This window comes from Xenopus laevis, chromosome 1S, assembly GCF_017654675.1.
Source record: "Xenopus laevis strain J_2021 chromosome 1S, Xenopus_laevis_v10.1, whole genome shotgun sequence".
NCBI classification, from domain to species: Eukaryota; Metazoa; Chordata; class Amphibia; order Anura; family Pipidae; genus Xenopus; species Xenopus laevis.
This window is the reverse complement of record NC_054372.1, coordinates 88,946,454-88,966,481: the sequence shown is the minus strand read 5'-3', so window position 1 is coordinate 88,966,481 and position 20,028 is coordinate 88,946,454. Positions and strand designations below refer to the sequence as shown.

Here is a 20,028-nt window from a genome sequence, read left to right as displayed (position 1 = left end):
GTGTAGTTCTACATATCTGGTCTTTTATTTTGCCATTGAAATGTATTTATTTTATTTTCTTATGAACAGTGCTCTTCCACGAATAAATCACCTAATGAACTACACTAATGCCTTGTAGAACGGAGCACTGCAATGAATAATGGTTTCGGTGCTATAACTCATTTTGACTTTTTTTTTTGTCTGAAATGTACAGAAAAACCAATGTCACTAAACAGATGCTTATGTTTGCCTGTCCTGTAACTATGATAATGTTGAAATAAGTGGAACAGATTTCTAGCAAAGGAAATCTAGCAGCATTGAAGCATTTTGAAGTAGAGAAAAAAAACTGTGGAAAGCTCATATACCAAACAGTGAAACCTGAATGTGTAAATGTTTGCCTGCCAGTTAATGTGAAAGTATACGACGCTAGCAAAACCAAAAATAAAAATTACAAAAGAAGCTACAGTCCCCCTCCCTGTGGAACATACAATTGCTAGTTGGGGAGTGCCTCTCATGAAGCATGCTGCCGTCATGCCTGAGTTGATACCCATGTTCCAACTGAAACGCATGATGGGCAAGAAAGAGCTGTGATGTCACGACCCCCCTCCACCCTCCCCATGCCCACGCAGCGTAGGGGAGTGTAAATCTATTCATATCTGATCATTGCTCAGCTCTTGCACCCATCTGGCAGCAAAGCAAGCTCAGTTCAAGGCAATCCAACAGGACATAAAGGGGATGTTAACAGGCTCACCTCAGAGTGCCCAGCCAAGGGTTGCAACAGTAGGTTAATAACCTTTGATCCAGATATAGCAAATAACTGCGAAATAAATGTATATGTATAAACAAAAGTGACATATATAGGACATATACAAGCCACCTGGTCAGTTTTCTAAGTGGTCTTAGCCATGCCTGTAAGGAAACCCTCCATTATAGGCATTTCTAAAAATGCACTTAAAGTCTATGAGCAGACATCATAATTAAAGAATGAGGGGAAAAAGACTGATCATAAAAAGAAATTTTGAGCCCTAATCATGGGGGCTGGGAGCGTGAGCACTCAATACATTTTAGATCCTTTGTTTCTTGTTGCCATAACACAGGCTCTTGCTCTATTATATGTCTGGCCCTGTGTCAGTACACAGGCATAGTACATTAAACGCTGTAAATAATGAGCAAAAAACTAAACCTGAAAGAGCAGACCAATTATTTCATTTCTCACAGTAGACACTAAAGCTTGGGGTAATTTACATATTATATTATGCAATTTTATGATCATGAGTCATGATTACAGATACATAACTACAGCACAATTAATGCACTATTATTAGAGGACTGTGCACAGTGCAGGTTTTTTTGCACTGTGGGTGAAGATTGCATGTTTTGTGCACCAAAAACTGTTGCACATGCATTGCTCAGTTTTTTTAAATCGACCTGAACACTATTTGCATATGAAAATTAGGATTTACATTAGATTTGTCCAAGTCCTGCATGAAAGATTCAGGATTTGGCCAAATCCCCAAAAAAGAGGATTAGGCATCCCTAATTTCATCTAGAACAAGATGAGATTACTTTTTCCTCTCGCAGTGTTAATATTGCCACAAAACGCAGTGTAAATTGAGTAAAAATAAATATGCATAATATGGGAATACATTGTGATGTCTACTACTTTCTATACCTGGATCACTACATACTAAATATTTTATATGTGATCACCATTCTCCTTAATTAAAGGATCTTACGGACATTTTGCTGCCTGCAGGAGAGGCAACCTACCATGAGCATTATGCACGACATAGCCTTTAAAGGGAAACTATACCCCTAAAACTTTGTAGGTCTCAATTTATATTGCATGTAAAATACGGCTTTATCTAAATAAATAAAAATAGTAGTATGTGTATAATTCTAAAGAGAACACTGCCATTTTAAGTACTAAAGGGGATATGTATAACGCTAGGTTACATTAGCCAATGAACAGACTTCTCTCACTTCTTCCTGTTATGGTTAGAGCTGTATTATGTCCTGCCAAATGGTCTGTAAGGTCCCTTAGCTCAGAACATCAGAAAATGGTAGCTCCAAACATTTCAGTTCTGCCCTATATTCGCAGTTTCAAAGCATACAATAGCAGAACAACAGAATCCACAAAAGGGATTTTCAGATAAATTAAGACGAAAATGCCAGTCTTCATATACAAGACACAAATGTAACCTACCCCAGCAATTACACAAGTTATTAGATATTAGTTTGCAGGCTATAAGGAAGTAGAAATTGCTTGCATTATTAAGCCTGTTTCACAAAGAAAATTGCAGGGCACAAAGTGTAGCACAAGCTAGCAGTTCTCCCCCCCCCCCCCCCCATTTACTATCCCCTTATTTGACCACTGTTGCAGAAGACTAAATCCAGGTTTTTCCATTGACAAAATCCTCTGCTATATGTTTAAGGATTAAACCACATAAACTGATTACTTGAGGGAGCTAAAAATAGGTTACATGATTTCCTGTGGGGACAGACTGCATGACAGTCTTAGTTTGCTCCTGCAAGTAGTCATCGAAGTCTTGTGTTAGTGCAAAATGAACCCATTGCAAGAGTCCATAGAAATATTTTTCAAACTTTTTAGATTAACAAATATTTTTACAGACTAGGTTAGGTGCAGGCTGATGGAGCCTATACTCAGGTTGGGGGTAACTTTTTTTTTTTAATTGCCCCCCCCCCACCAGCACACTTACACTGGCATGTTACTCAGAGAGCATGCGCATAATGAACAAGTTGCGAGAGAGAGAGAGAGAGAGAGAGAGAGAGAGAGAGAGAGAGAGAGAGAGAGAGAGAGAGAGAGAGAAGAGAGAGAGAGAGAGAGAGAGAGAGAGAGAGAGAGAGAGAGAGAGAGAGAGAGAGAGAGAGAGAGAGAGAGAAAAAATTGGACACATGGTACTTAATGATCCCAAAGAGAAGACACATTCACAAATTAATGATAGAAGGTCCATGATACAATAGCTTGCCCATGTTTTTACTAAATTATTTTCCAACATTTCCTCAGCCATGAAAAGGATCCAAAAAATATTCAGTACTTGCCCATGTGCCAAACATACACCAGACACCCATACATTCCCCACAAGAAGGAAAAAAAATGACAAATTCAGTTTCTTCAAAAAAAGCTTTTACCTAAAGACAGTGTCAAGATAAGGCAGGTGCAGGGCACAGGTATGGGATACATTATGCGAAAACCTGTTATCCAGAAATCTCTGAATTAAAGAAAGGCCATTTCCCATAGACAACATTATAATCAAATAATCCATAATAATAACCATTATTTCCTTTTTCTCTGTAATAATAATAATTATAATAATAATAATAATAATAATAATGCACCTTGTACATGATCCCAATTTAAATATAATCATTGTAAGCAGAACCAGCTTATTAGGGTTATTCAATGTTTACATGATTTTCTAGCAGGTATGAAGATCCAAAACCCCAGGTATCCAGCATTCTGGATAACGGGTCCCATACCTGTATTTTACGTGAAAGGAAATGACAAACGAGGTCTAATTTTTTAAGGAGCCTGCAAACGCAGTTTGCACAACAATGTATTTAACTATACCAGCACACACACAACAACAATATATTACAAACTTTTCAAAAAACTTCTTCCTGGGAGGAAATAATTTACCTGGTCCTCCAAACTGGGTGCTGGCCAGCGTAGTAGGCCTGGTCTTCCCATTAGCCACAGGTAGAGGGAACATCTGAAAAACCAAAGCAAAAAAAAAAAAAAAAAAAGCCATGAGTGAAGTTGATAGATATAAACAAACATTCAATGTAAAGTTATATTTATGCGTGCAAGCCAAAAGCCATTTCTACTCAAGCTTATATTTCACTACCTGAAATAAAGCAAATGATGTACATGAACTTAGCAACACTTTCAGTATTTAGGCTTGTAATTAAACTCAAGAGCAGGGATCCCCAACCTTTTTGAGCCACATGCAGTAGTAAAAAAGAATAAATAAAAATGGGAGAGCAACTTAAACCATGGAGATTGTTTGGTAGTATACGCGTTCGTTTTTGCAACTAAAACTTGCCTTTAAAAGAACAGTAACACCTAAAACATTTACAATGTTTCAAAGGAATGACAATGTATTGATGCCCTGCACTGGTAAAACTGGTTTAGAAATACAAATATTGTTTATATAAACAAGCTGTGTAGCCATGGGGGGCAGCCATTGAAACACAGGATGCACAGTAGATAACGGATACGTTCTGAAGAATCCCATTGTATACTACAGAGCTTATCTGGTATCTGCTGTGTATCCTGGGACTTATTTTTCCATCTTAATGGCTATACAGCAGCTTGTTTATATCAACTGTGGTCGTGTTTCTAAAGCAGATACAAAAGTTTTACCAGTGCAGGGCAACACAATTATATTACTTTAAAACACTTTCATTTATTGATATTGTTCCTTTAATTTCTAGCATGCTCTTGAGCAGTGATCCTGGCTTAATGTAATGCAGCAAAATGTATAAGCTGGTTAAAAATAAATTATGCAAAATACAATGGCAATAGCACTTACACAAGGTAAACACATGCTAAATGCCAAAACTATAGCCTTTTATAAAATGCCTTGCACAAAATAAATAGAATGTTTGTTGCATTTTATTCATAGAAGGATAAAAAAAGCTCCCAACTTTAACTGTGTATATATTTTCACTTGATGTAACTTGTCCTTTAATTGATTTCCTTTTAAATTTGAAACTATTACAAACTATTAAAATTAGTTTGAAACCAAGTACAAATTAAACAAAAAAGAAGCTGCAGGGTTCCCAAAGATAGAATAAAGGCTTCTCACAATTTACCTAAGGGTTCATAAAACTAGGGATGTACTGAAGTCACTATTTTGGATTTGGCAGAACCCCCGAATCCTTTGTGAAAGATTCGACCAAATACTGAATCCTAATTTGCATATGCGAATAAGGATTCAGTTTGACTGTGCAGAAGGATTCGGCCGAATCCTGCTGAAAAAGGTAGAATCCTGGCCGAATCCCGGATTCGGTGCATCCCTACATAAAAGAAAACAAGTTTTTTAATCTAGCCCATAACATGTTTATTATAATAAGGAGGACATTGTATCAAGCAAAGTACATAAAAAAAAAAAACAAATCATACAAGGCTATCTCACCAACCCTTGGGCAGACAGACGACCACAAAATATCCTGGAAGCCCACATCCAGCCAAATACTTCTAGTACCACATAACTGCAGTTCCCAATCCCATAATCTTGCTTATATAGGCATCCTAAAATATCTTTTAAGATCCATCCTCCCCTGTAATCTCTTAATGTGATCCTTATTTACCTGAGTCACATATCTAGACAGGGTTGTAACATATGTGTTAACATTCTCATGTAAATAGTTCACATCTTCCATAGTGCTGACATTATAGTTGCCAAAATAGATCCTTAAAATACCCTCTATTTTCTATTCTGGAATATTCTATTTACCTCTAAGAACAAATAAATAAAATAAAGGTGGCTATACATTGTAAACATTCTTGTTAGGTTGCCAAACCAAATTCCTCCAACTATATAGTTGCCCAGATTAGGCCCCTGAACCCATGGATTGTTTATCAGTCACCACGTTTGTGTGTATGCAATTATCTCATGTAATTACACAGATGTGTATATTATATACATGTAGACACACTCTTCGACACTATTTTACAGGATGCATTTCAAAATCCTTAATGCAAGGTCTCAGTCTCAACATCTAACAAAGATTTATTGCTTGAGTGCCATGAATACAAAAATGTCAATGTCCACTTAAAATCATGACAAGGCCAAACTTAAGGCTAATGTTGCACATGGCATTTTTACACTGCATTTTTAAAAAAATTGGCGCATAATCACACCAATGCATGAAAAAAAAATTTATAAATTAAAACTGACAGATTCAAGCTGATTACAGACAAGATTTTTTCCTCATTGCGATTATTCAGTAATTTCTTGCTCCCCAAGACACACTGTGTAATTTCGCAATGCATAACTGTGTAAAGGTAATGGCTCTGAACCATGCTTCATGCTTGTCAAAACTGCTAGTGCCATCTTGAAACCAGTGTATTTTTAGTCATATGGTTACTATTGAATTATCATTGTAATGAACTCATGTCATCTACATCAAGTTTTTTTTTTCTTTTCAGCAAAGTCAAAAAATGCACTGTCCTGCATTGCTTGGCCCATTAGAATGTGCATAGAAATGCAATGCGTTATTGGCATTATCCACTCCAAGGGAATTTTTAAAAAACGCCACACGTTAATTTGGTAAACTGAAAATGGATGTCGGAGATGAGAGATGAAACAATTAAGCAAAAGAGGGAATTAAAGCAGAACACAGTTTGCTGGCCAGCTTGGTCTCGAATTACCATCTGAATTCCTACTTTTAGGTAAACCGTAAACCTCCTGTTTGTCACTCAAGTACATAATCAAATAGTTATATTCACTTTTCACCTGTGTTCATGTTCAATATACTATTTAAAAAAAACCAAAAAAAAAACCAGTATTTATAAATTGCCAACATATTTGTTAGTGCAATAAAAGGGTGTATACAAACATTTTAAATATACATATCCCTCTTTCATAAATCTAGAGACTGAATCCAACTACATGCTCCCTTCTATTCACTCAGATTTACAGGACCAGTAACATCACAAAATGAAATGGCTTTAAAGTAAAAAAATATAATGCAGTGTTGCCCTGCAATAATAAAACTGCTGCTTGCTTCAGAAACACAACTATTGTTTATATAAATAAGCTGCTGTGTAGCCATGGGGACAGCTATTCAAAGGAGAAAAGGCTCAAGTTACACAGTAGATAGTAGATAAGCTCTGTAGAACATGTTTTCAGTTATCCACTATTTAACCTGTGCCATAGTCTTTTTTCAATTTCCGCCATTGCTAGTCAGCAGCTTGTTTATATGAACTATAGTAGTGTTTCTGAAGCAAACAGATCAGTTTTACCATTTCAGGGCAACACTACATGATATTTTCACTACTTTGAAACACATGAATTTTTTGGGGTTACTGTTACTTTAAACTCATGTGGCATATCAAAACCTTAGGCAATCCCTTTGACAAGTTTCACAAGATAGAATTCAGATTTAATGTAGCAGTAGGGGGTCTTTACAGAAGCAAAGAAGAGAACTGTTTGCTTTACACGCACACAGCAGCATTTTAATTAAGCATGCAAATGAAACAATCTGCAGAGGTTCACACAGGGGACCCCCCAGCATTGTGCAAACTGCAGCTTCCTCAAACTGCAGGGGAAAAGGTGGGGGTGTGAGAGAAAGGAGGCGGCAGGTGGGGGACCCTTCATTTCCTTTTTGGTTGCGTGGGAGTGGAATTCACTGTTCTCATTAACCCTGGGAAACCCCTGTCTTATGTGTAATTAAGTGGCGGTGAGGTGAGAGAATTGACTCCCTGAATAGTCTACTCAACACCCCTTCTTTAAAAAGAAAAAAAAAAGTGTCAGTCAGGATGTGAAAGGCGAATCAGGAATCCAACTCTGCCCAGTTACTCTCAGATCTGATGTAACAACACTGCTACCTCTCAAATGGCTAGAACACGCCTTTCTCTGTTTGCCATATTCATCAATAGGCTTAGTCAATTTGATGTAATGAATCGGGATGTCTGTATCTTCTCATACTTCATAATGAGCTCATGTCAAATTATTTGCCAACAGATCATATAATGAAAAGGTAAAAAAAAAAAAAAGCTGCAGACAATCTTTTTTCTCTTTTATAAGTGTCAATGCTAACCCACAAGAATAAAAGTTGAATGTCCTGATACACTTTGATCATTTGTCCTACTACTTAAAATTACAAATTTTACTAAACTACAATTTGTAAGGACAGATAATAACCTGCTTAAAGTAGCCATTAAAAACATTCATAGTTAAAGGGATACAGTCATGGAAAAACATGTTTTTTTCAAAATGCATCAGTTAATAGTGCTGCTCCAACAGAATTCTGCACTGAAATCCAATTCTCAAAAGAGCAAACAGATTTTTTTTATATTCAATTTTGAAATCGGACATGGGGCTGGACATATTGTCTGTTTTTCCAGCTGCCCCAGTCATGTGACTTGTGCCTGCACTTTAGGATGGAGCTACTTTCTGGCAGGCTATTTCTCCTACTTAATGTAACTGAATCAGTCTCAGTAGGACTTGGCTTTTACTATAAGGGTAGGGACACACTGGGCGATTTGGGGAGTTTTAGTCGCCTGGCGACTAATCGCCGCGACTTTTCTCCCCGAATGCCTCCCCTCGCTCTGCGCCTGGCTAAAATGAAAAATCGCCTGCGCTAATCACACGCGGCGATTCGTTTTCCGAAGTCGCCCGAAGTTTCCTCGTGAGGCAACTTCGGGCGATTTCGGAAAACGAATCGCCGCGTGTGATTAGCGCAGGCGATTTTTCATTTTAGCCAGGCGCAGAGCGAGGGGAGGCATTCGGGGAGAAAAGTCGCGGCGATTAGTCACCAGGCGACTAAAACTCCCCAAATCGCCCAGTGTGTCCCTACCCTTAGAGTGCTGTTCTTAGATCTACCAGGCAGCTGTTATCTTATGTTAGGGAGCTGTTATCTGGTTACCTTCCCATTGTTCTGTTGTTAGGCTGCTGGGGGGGGGGTGATATTACTACAACTTGCATTAAAGCAGTAAAGAGTGACTGAAGTTTATCAAAGCACAAGTCACATGACTGGGGGGGAGCTGGGAAACTGACAATATGTCTAGCCCCATGTCAGATTTCAAAATTAAATGTAAAAATATCTTTTGAAAAATGAATTTCAGTGCAGAATTCTGCTGGAGCAGCACTATTAACTGATGCGTTTTGAATAAAAAAAAAAATATATACATGTTTTCCCATGACAGTATCCCTTTAAGGAAAATGTCAAAGGAATTCATTTTACTGAATATACATTAGAATTTATGATAGTGATGATCACAAGCGTAATACAGTTTTAGTACTAGTTCTGCAAATTTTTTTGTGGAAAGTGAGAATGGTGCATAGCATAGATAGATGCTCTTGCAAGCTATACATATGAGCGATTCCATTAAATGGATAGCTCAACCTAAAGTTTATTATTTATAGCATGTGTCATCTCTACAAATCTGTACATTTCAGTTCAAAATGTCTTCATATTCAGTGACTAGGTAGAAAAAAATTGAAGGACAAATAATAAAAAATAGTTCATTGGTGTGCAATTAGGATTGATTAGGGAAACTCATGACAGGCCGACTGCGCTTACCATGCTAAAGTCGAGGAGGTCACTTAACTCCTTGTCTGTGCCCACAGCTGTGATCCTCTGCTGCTGATTCATTCTCCTCCAGACCCTTAAAATAAAAGGCTTTTATGTTTAAAAGGAAAATATGAAATACACAGTTGCATGGTACTTTGAGCTTAAAAGTATTAAATATAATAATTGGAGGAAGGTTGTAAAGCAAAAAGAAATGCAAACTTAGCCCCTATACAGAGTGACCAGTGGAAGCCAAAAAAAAGCCAGTCTTCTGCTCAACCCACAGTTCATAACTGGTATTATCTTTTATTAATATAGCAATTATATATTTCCCTATCAGATTCACACAACAGCAATAGGTACACAAGTCCATTAACTTGCCTCTTTGCTTTAGAAGTTTGGTAAGAAGCCACCAGAACATAAAACTACTACTTGACGAGTGCAAAATACATTTACTATAGTTCTCAACATTTTGTACACACAAAATTAATGAAAATGACTTCTAACTCAAACAGGGAAAGGGATTGTCAATGTGATCAGAGCAGTTCCCCCTATTCTTTATTGTAATGCTACTGCTCTTTCCTGTAATTATTTTCAATGCTGAGACTTTAAAAACATGTTTTTTTCTCTCTCTCTCTCATCAGAAGAAAAAAAAGTGCATAGCAACAGTCCAATAGGATGGACCAGAAAGAAAAAACAAACAAACTTGTGAAAAGTGAGGTTAGAAAGGGATGAACACAAAAGCCCAAGTTAAATAAGGTGTCAACAAAATTACAAGTTTAGACAGCAGGAAGCCCCTTTAACTAGAATATGAATTGTAAGCTTAAGTGAGGGTATTGCTATTTATATCACACAAAACAGAGACCATTCATCATTCATACAGTTCCCCCAGTTCCCAGTTGGCTCACATGTTTGGGTTTAATCCAGAAATCCCAGTATCTATTTTATCACAACATGTTAGATTGTTGACTGTCTAAGCAAAATGTATATGCTAGCTGCAAAGATGGTTGGCTGTTTTTTTTGCACATAACAAAATAGGTTGTCTTTAGCTAAGAAATTTTTAGAACTGTAATAATATTTATCTGAATCCTGCACAAAAGAAAAAAAATTAAAGGTGGCCCATACATGGGCCATTAAAAGGTGCAGACAGCTTATTTGTAGTGTACAGAGCCAATTGACTGGTTTCCCTGATTAATAACTCAGCCAGATATAGATTGGACAGATTTAAAAAACCTGGTGGAGCAAGCTTGTTAATGTGGTCCTCACTCAAATGGCCTGTATCTCATTATGGTCTACAACACAAAGGTTTGCATACTTTCCTGCAGCCCCCTTCAAACATTAGCAAGGGTATATGGTAGTTCCCCCCCCCCCCGATTTATCATCACAATTTTTATTTTTAAATCTGGAACCCAGATTCGGTGTCATCCACAGAACAAAGTGTTTTAAAGGAATTCAAAACAATTGTCATGATTCAAGACATATTGCATATTTTGCTCGCATTTCATTGACATGCAAGTCAAATATTAAGCATACACGTCACTTTGCAAATAGCATGTAATTCTTGGTTTAGTTATCTATTGCAATGTTTGTGCTGGTTTTTAATTTTTTAGTATCGTAAAAAGGTACAGATCTGCATATACTAGTAGCACTATATAACATTACACATTCATACTGTACATACTTCCATATCATTATAGGCAAAAAACAGATAAATCACAGTATGCATTAAATCTAAACATATGAATATGAGCTCATACTAAGATGGCAGATTGTGGCATTGTACTCAAAATGATGCAGAGCCTTTTTCCTCTAATTTAATTTTGGATGCATATGCAAAAATCATCTTTTCACACACACGTCTAAAACAATGTTCACACAAAAACCTGTGCACACAGAAAGGTCAGAATTACCATAAAATTCTGTGTACAAGCCGCAATCAGCTGTGTACTTGATTCAAAGCTTGTGTGAGAACTTACAGTGATAAAACATCAACCACTATGACATGGTCATATTACAATTACTAATTGTTAATCATTTGCATTGCTATATGTGATATTCTTATTGGTTCTTTTCAACCAAATAGGAAAAGAAACCAAACGAGGGAATGCCATTTATGTGTATCCCTCCAGGCTCATACAGACAAACATTCCATGTTGATTACCTGCTCTGAACTCAGTCTCTAAACTACATAAGTGTCCCATATAGTTTCCTATGCTTTCAAACAGGAGTGCTTAAAAACTTCTAATATTATTAGCAATGTTCTATTTTGTTGTGGATTTGGTATGGAGCACATGCCTTAAATAACTATACAGACATGGGGATTAAATGTTATGGCAGCAAAGACAACATAGGCTGTAGCTAGAACCTCAGTCCCCGAGCACAAAAAGGCTGGTAATTGTACATCTCAAGTGAGAAAAAGGAACACATTTCTTCACACAAGCAAAAGGGAGTATAGGTATAATATTTTCAAAAATGTACATACAGAACTTCTCCAGAAATTACTTCTACCTTTATATTTTAGTAAATATTTAAAATTGTCTTCAAGTACAAATATTAAATTGATACTTTCATGACAAGGTCAGTTAAAGAGCTCTTACAATATTGCATTATATAATACCTGCTTGATGGAGCTGTCCCATAGTCATATGAAAAAGTTTGGGAACCCCTTTAGTTTTTTGGAGTTTTGTTTATCATTGGTTTAGCTTTCAAATGAGCAACTTCCTTTTAATATAACATGCCTTATGGAAACAGTAGTATTACAGCAGTGTCATATAGTTGCATAAATGTGGGCATCCCAACAGATATTACATCAATACTTAGTTGAGCCTCTTTTTGCAAATGTAACAGCCTCTAGATGCCTCCTATAGCCTTTAAAGGAGAAGAAAAGGTTAAAACTAAGTAAGCCTGATCAGAAAGGTCCACCTAAATATACTAGTAAACCCTCAAAGTAGTGCTGCTCTGAGTCCCCTGTCAAAAGAAACACTGCATTTCTTTCCTTCTATTGTGTACACATGGGCTTCTGTATCAGACTTCCTGTCTTCATCTTAAACTGCCTTGCCCCAGGCGTGAGCATGCTCAGTTTGCTCCTCCCCCTCCCTTCTCTGCTTTAATCGCAGCCCAGAGCTATAAGTGAGCACGGAGAGACTCAAGCAGGAAGTGATGACACACAAAGCTAAAACTGCAGCTGCTATCCTAAACAAATTGAGAGCTTCTACAGCTTTTTACTCAGGTATGTTAAAACATTCTACAGAATAAATATAGCATTCTAGCTTGCACTTTTTGCAGCTCATCTATTGCCAATAAAATGCCTCTGTAGCTTTCCTTCTCCTTTAATGAGTGTCTGGATTCTGGATGGCAGTATTTTTGACCATTCAGCCATACAAAATCTCTCAGTTCAGTTAAATTTGCTGCTGAGCATGGACAGCCTGCGCCAAATCATCCCATAGATTTTCAATGATATTCAAGTCGGGTGACTGTGATGGACATTCCACAATATTGTACTTCTCCCTCTGCATAAATGCCTTTGTAGATTTTGAAGCGTGTTTAGGGTCATTGTCTTGCTGGAATATCCAACCCCTGCGTAACTTCAACTTTGTGACTGATGATTGAACATTATCCTGAAGAATATGTTGATATTGGGTTGAATTCATCTGACCCTAGACTTTAAACAAGGGCCCCAGTCCCTGAACTAGCCACACAGCCTGATGGAACCTCATGGTGTTTTTCTGGGAATGTGGTGTTCTTCCGCCATGCAAAGCGCTTTTTGTTATGACCAAATAATTTGTCTCATCAGTTCAAAGCACTTTGTTCCAAAATAACTGTGGCTTGTCTAAATGAGCTTTTACATACAACAAGTGACTGTTTGTGGTGTGAGTGCAGAAAGGGCTTCTTTCGCATCACCCTGCAATACAGATGTTCTTTGCGCAAATTGCGCTGAATTGTAGAACGATGTACAGATATATCATCTGCAGCAAGATTTTCTTGCAGGTGAGCTTTGGGTTGTCTACCCACACACAATACTCCGCATATACCTCTCCTGTATTTTTCTTGGCCTGCCAGACCTGGGTTTTACAGCAACTGTGCATACGCAATATGTTGGCGCTATATAAATACATGTTAATAATAATAATATGGCCTTCCAATTCCTGATTACATTCCTTACAGTTGAAACCTCTGAGAAAGCTTTTTTTATCCTTCCCCTAAACTATGATATTGAACAATCTTTGTTTTCAGATCTTTTGAGAATCGCTTTGAGTATCACATGCGGTCACTCTTCAGAGGAGAGTCAAACAGAAGCACAACTTGCAATTGGCCACCAAATATCTTTTCTCATGATTGGACACAACTGCCTATGAAGTTCAAAGCTTAACGAGCTAATCCAACCAATTTGGTGTTTCCAGTAATCAATATTACAAGGGTACCAAAATTTTTGCACAAGCAGCTTGTCACATTTGATTTAGATTCTTATAACTGAATACTGCTTCACTAAATATCTTTGCTCAAAAAACACCCCAGTACTCATGGGAAATGAAAGACATACCACTGTTATCTTTTTTGTTGAAAGTGGAGTATATTATTATGCAGGCTGAGAGGTGTTACCAAACTTTTTCATAGGACAGGATTGAATAATTCTTATATATAGGGATGGGCGAATTTGACCCGTTTCGTTAAGTCGCTGCCTGCGAAATGTCGCCAATGCCCATTAAAGTCTATGGGCGTCCAAAAATTTGCCGCGCGGCAAATTTTTTTTGACTTGCATTTTTTTTTTTGTCGCACAACGCCATACAAGTCTATGGACGTCATTTCCATGGAGAAACAAGGCGAAAAAAATTCACCCATCCCTACTTATATACTTAGACATTTCAAGCAACCTCTTACTCTTGAACCAAGATTCAAAATAAATACCATTAAAGATTTAGAGCACCTTTTAATTAATGGGCTGAGGGAAAAAAAGGACAATAGTTATGATTTTTTAGAGCAGAGGCATATTTAGTGCTGTACATGGTGATAAACACGTTAAAACAAACTAATATATATCCTTGGCACAGGCAAACAAGACGACACACATTACAGGCAACTGGTATTACTATTAGTATTAGTTAGGTATGCACTGAATCCACTATTTTGGATTTGGCCGAACCCCCAAATCCTTTGCGAGCGATTCAGCCGAATACCGAACCTGAACCCTAATTTGCATATGAAAATTAGGGGTGGGAAGAGGAAAACATCTTTTACTTCCTTGTTTTGTGACAAAAACTCATGCCATTTCCATCCCCCCCTAATTGGCATATACAAATTAGGATTTGGTTCGGCCTGGCAGAAGGATTTGGCCGAATCCTGCTGAAAAAGGCCAAATCCTGGATTCGGTGCGTCCCTAGTATTAGTAATGTGGAAGGCTATTGACATAAAAGCTATTTTTCATGTTATAAACCTAGGAGAAATTGTTCTTTGGCTGAAAGTCAGGTTTAAAATAGGACACTCAATGCATGTGAATTTATATACAAATGTATTCAAGGTAAAACTACGTAGCTAAAGTAAATTAAAAAGGTGCCTAAAAAATACAATCCTGGGTAAAAAATTTAACAGTTTAAAACTTTACTCAACCACTCAGTTCTTTATAATAATCTTTAACTAATGGAAATTTTCAGCCCAGCATGTAATGCATATTCAGTTATTAAATATACACATACAGAACACTGGTCTGGATTTGTGTACTCACGTACACAAACAGAGAGAGTATTGCTGTAAGCCTAAGCAGAGTAAAGTACAGTTTCACTAAAAATTAACATCATTACACCAAGTCTTACTGAAGTTATGTAGACCACCTCAGAAAGGATAAACATATTCTGCAGTAGCAGTGCAGGGAAAAGGGTTCTTCATATACAGACGGTTAGAAAACAATGCAGAATGCCTAGTATCTATTTTACAACAGCATGATTAACAAAAATGTTATGCACATTTAATTTTATTATAATATATTTTTTTTTCTTAAGCAGCTGCTACTTCAATTACCTTTGGGTGTGCTCCATTACTGAAGTAAACGCAGAGCATAAGTATGATCAGTAACTTTGCTTAAACATGAGCAGCAAAGCCCACAGAATACACAGAAGATTAGAGAGTTCAGAGAATAAAGTATTCAACATCAGTAACGACAAACAAGTAGCTCTCTACAAAACAGAGTATCCTCAGGCAGACATCTTACAGCAGCATAATGCTGGAACTTTTAGTCTGCTAAAGAATATAGGGATAAAAATGTGATCTTATACAATACTATCTTAACATACAGCTAGTTTAGTAAAAAAAATAAAACTGAATATCCGTGGTGTAGAAACAAAATGATAAAGAACAACGTGCTCTTTTGGGCAGGCCTCTATACCTCTTGTATTGCTTACTGGCTGCTTTGTATGTTACATGTGCAGTATATACCCATTTATTGTTTAGTGTTGCCGAATATGTTGCTTTATAAATGTGATGTTAAAGTCAAAAGAAATGGCAAAACTAATATCTGAAAAACCATACCAAACAAAAAAAAATTGCAGTTATAGGATCGATTATCCAGAATACTGAGGACCTGGGGATTTCTGGATAAGGGATCTTTTTATAATTTGGAATTTTGTACCTTAGGCCTAATAGAAAAACCTGTAAACATTAAAAAAACCAAATAGGCTGGTTTTGTTTCCAATAAGGATTAATAATAGTTTAGTTTGGATCAAGTACAATGTACTGTTTTATTATTACAGAGAACAAGGAAATCATTTTTAAAAATGGCGTCCGTGAGACTGCCTTTCCATAATTCGAGCTTTCTGGATAACAGATCCCATACCTGTAATATTTCCCATTTTGTCAGATTCATTTTGTACTTGAGTTTTAACGAAGGTTGCATTAATTTATGATGTATGACAAAACAATGCCAACAGAACTTTGCCCAGGGACAAAAATGAAAGTGTCATGTCTCCATTTTACTTACTTTCTCAGGCAACTCTAGCTCAGACTTATACTACTTATATACTATATCCATACTTTGTTTTTTTTTCCTCTGGGCCAATGCACATTTTATCAAAAAGGAGCACTGACCAGGGGGAAAAAAAATCTGATTTTATTTACTGGGAGGGCCTAACAATTTGCCATCCCTCCAGTGAATATCCTTTACAGGTTGGTGTTCCAAATTGCACACATTACCATGTGCAAAACCCCAAGTCCCAACTAGTCTGCATAATAGATTCCATAATATCAATATTACTTTTAGGACACAGCAGTGTTAACCTTATGGAGGTTAATCTGGCTGATGTCATTTTAGGTTTCATGCATTTATTTATAATGTGCAGGGCCCATGCATGTGCAGAAAGAATCTGATCTTAAAGCTGGGATTTTACATGGATTACATACTGTTCCTGAAAAAATGCCTACAATAGAATTCCCCATATTAGAAGAGTAAATGTGCTAAAAGCAGCATAAGTAAAAAGTACACGTTTTTGTGAAAGGCCACCGCCGTTTGATAGCAGAACACTTTAATATGACTACAACTAAAACAAAACAAAGAATAGCCAAGTCCTGTGTTTTTAGAAATAAAATAAGAAGAAACTGTGTTTACAAAAGCTTGGCTGTGCAATAAAAAGGGCAACCCCCTTCCCCGGATCTGGAGAGTCAAAGACCTAAATCCTTTTTGGTTTACTGTTAGAAAAGCCATAAGACTGTCATCTTCTAAGAGACTCAATGTTGTATTTGTTTTCTTGCACAGTAGACTTTCTCAGGGTTAACATGGTCTATTTTGTGTTCAATGGTCTGTTGGGTTCAGGGTGTTATGCATTAAGCGGAAAAAAGTTTGAAGGGTTTTTTGTTAAAGGATTTTAAATTATTCTCAGAACTTTGTTCCCCCCCTCCCTTTTTTTTTTTTTTTTTTGCTGAATATCTTCATCCCTCTTCTACCCAGTTAACACAGAGCAGATGTTTCTGTAGCTCAGAGAAAGGGAGAGACTCCCCCTCCCCTCCACCACCTCCCTCCCCTCCTTCAACAAACTGAGCCTGCCAAACTCACTCAGGAAGAACCAATTCCTTACGGACAAAAGGTTCTCATCCACCATTACACCCCTGCCATGCGTCCCTGTCCACCAAAGCCCACGCCACAAAGGTGGAAAAATTCACTGTACTCTAAAATGAAGCCTTAAAAATTAGAAAAAACTGAAGATGTTTTTAATTTTGAGAGGGGCATAATTAAATATTTCAAAACAACAAATACTCCTAAGAAAAAAACTTTTATAAAGTCAAACTTCCATAAAAAAAATGCTTTGTTCGATTTTAAAAATATGAGTGACCATATTCATATGAATTTAATTTAGAAACTACACTGTTGGAAAAATAGCAGATTAAAAGTATTTGCAAATTCAGCATGAAATAAAGCCTTGCAGGTTTAATATAAAAAATATATAATATATAAAGTACAAGCAGCCAATCCACAAGTAAAGCAAGTTCCAGTTCTGAAGAGATTAGTATTTCATAACATACGACGAAAACAAGCAAGTAATAAATAAAAAGGAGTAAGGAACGAGTAGCAGGAAAGCCACTTCTTACTGCACACACAAAGGAGAAGTTATCAGTATTAAAACATGTACACTGCATTCTAGTAAACCAACTGAGGCCCAAGGTCTATGGTGATATTACAATGTTAAAGAAAGGCTTCTTAAGATCTGCTGGGGGAAATCTCTCTCTTCTGGGATTAACAGCGAACAATTTAATTAAATTTCAAACCATGTTTAGACTTTAGGAAACTTGCCTACATATGTGGCAACAATTAAATAGTTTCAATAAATGTTTAGTATGTGCATTATCAAACACATATGCACCAATTCAGTCTCTTACAGTGGTTTTGATATGCAAAGCACCTCATGCCTTTTCCCATTTGTAAAATGTCTTAAGTATATAGATGGGATGTAAATATATGATTTACCTTTTTTTACAAAGTCAACAGCCAGAAGGATTGCATGGAGATAGGAAGTGGATTAGTCCCCCAGGAGAAGCAGGTCTGAGAGCAGTTATACTATCCTCAAGCTGAAAGCAGAGATGGGGGTTGTTTGATGATTTCTGGGGTCCTTCCTGTGCCCCCCTCCTGACTGGGGGGTTATTTGGGAAGAGGAGGGGGGTTCAGAGGTCTGTCTTCTTGTCTGAGAAACAGCAACTGTAACTAGTTCCAATGCTACAATGTAACCAGAGAGAGAGGGAGTGAGAGGAGAAGGGGAGGGTGAGGAGGAAATCCACACCTTCCTCCACCCTCCCACCTTGTATAAAACTCAAGCCTCCCCACCCCCCACAGTAACACCCCCTTCTATTTCCAATCCCTTTGCTTAAAAACCTGCAGTAAAAACCTACAACTTCACGAAGCGGCTAAAAGCCGCCCCCCCCCCCCATTCCACCCTACAACTCCACGAAAACACTCCCTCGTTTTCTTACAAAATGTTTCATTCTAAAATAATTTCCCCTCTCTATCAGAACCCCCCCCCCCCCAACTAATCCTACACTGCCACTTTAAAAATCGCCTTCCATTATTTCACAAAACACCCCTCTGTTAGCTTCCTGCGTCTCTTTACTGCCAAACACTCCCCTTAACGTTTTAAATACTCCATGACATAACCCTTCCGTTCTTTCTAGATATATAAATATGCCTGCTGAAAGCCAAGGCCTTCTTCCCTACCGCCCTTTAGCCCCGGTTGGACTACAAATCCCAACATGCCACCGACATCTTAAATGCCTGCGGCGTAGTCCGGTAGAAATAAAGCTAAACAGCTGTAGGCTAGCCATTAACCATATAAAGAACCCACATTCTCCGCTCTTGCCTTTGCTAAACAAATACTGACGTTATCATTGTTCTTAAGTATTCAACAATCCATCTTTCTTTCTCACCTTCGACTAGCTTCTCGGCCCCTCCTGCGCCCAAAGAAGACCCCAAGAAGAAGGCGGGAGTTAAGGACTATTTTCAATTCTTTCTGCGGCGGAAGAACATGTATTTTGCTAAATTGAGCTACACAACAACCGAGTCACCACGCGCTAGTCCCTGCCCGCCCCTTAAAGATGGCGAATCATAATACTGTGGAGGCTTAATTGCGGTCACGTTGGCCAATCAGAGAGTCTAGTCCGCATCAGTCGCCCACGTGAGCTCTTTTTGTGGCGAAGCTGGAAGTCGTGTAATATAACTGGTTGGGGGGTTGGCAAGCCTTCCAATTTTTTTAATAAAGACTAAACGATGTTTTTGTACACCATACAAAGTTCTTGGGTTTCAGTGTACTTGTCAAAGTCCGGTGTTCTCATACAGCGTTCAGCACGAAGTCCCATTTGCAATGGCTTAGTATGTCATCCATGCATCTTGCGATTTGCGTAATACGTGGCAGGGCCGTGTGTACGCTCCCAGGTCCATGAATGTTTCCGTTTAAGACCGAGTGTAAATAAAAGGGAAAGGAAATAGCAACAGGTTTTAAAGTCGGCATTTTGCCAGTTCTGGGAAGGCGCAGTACTGGAGTGTAAATAAAAGCATATGGTCACACTTGCCATCGTGCTTCATTTTAAGAGCAAAAGCAAAAAAAAAAAAGAAAACAACAGATTATACACACATACAGAAATCCAGCATTGAAAATGGTCCCATATATTTGCAAATGTTACCCTAATGTATGTGTAGACCTTACATTTTATCATTGCACATGTATTTTATATGCCCATATTAGAGATGAAAGACTACTGCAAAAGTAGCTGAGATAATTTCACAAAGATCTTTGTCTAAATGTGGCCATCCATAGACTA

The 20,028-nt window shown here is 37.6% G+C and overlaps 1 protein-coding gene across 10 annotated transcripts in view; it reads right to left on the bottom strand.

Moving 5' to 3' along the window:
* tcf3.S (transcription factor 3 S homeolog) overlaps positions 1-19,760 on the bottom strand; it is a 61,888-nt gene extending 42,128 nt beyond the window's left edge. For 6 of the 10 annotated variants that reach the window (XM_018233723.2, XM_018233725.2, XM_018233727.2 and 3 more), the window contains exons 1-4: positions 19,138-19,760; positions 18,188-18,433; positions 9,256-9,340; positions 3,641-3,713 (exon numbers count right to left, since the gene is read on the bottom strand). In XM_018233723.2, the coding sequence (XP_018089212.1) occupies positions 3,641-3,713; positions 9,256-9,327 (145 nt within the window). In that variant the 5' untranslated portion in view covers positions 9,328-9,340; positions 18,188-18,433; positions 19,138-19,760. 10 annotated transcript variants of the gene reach the window in all.
* Between the last annotated feature and the right edge of the window lie 268 nt (positions 19,761-20,028).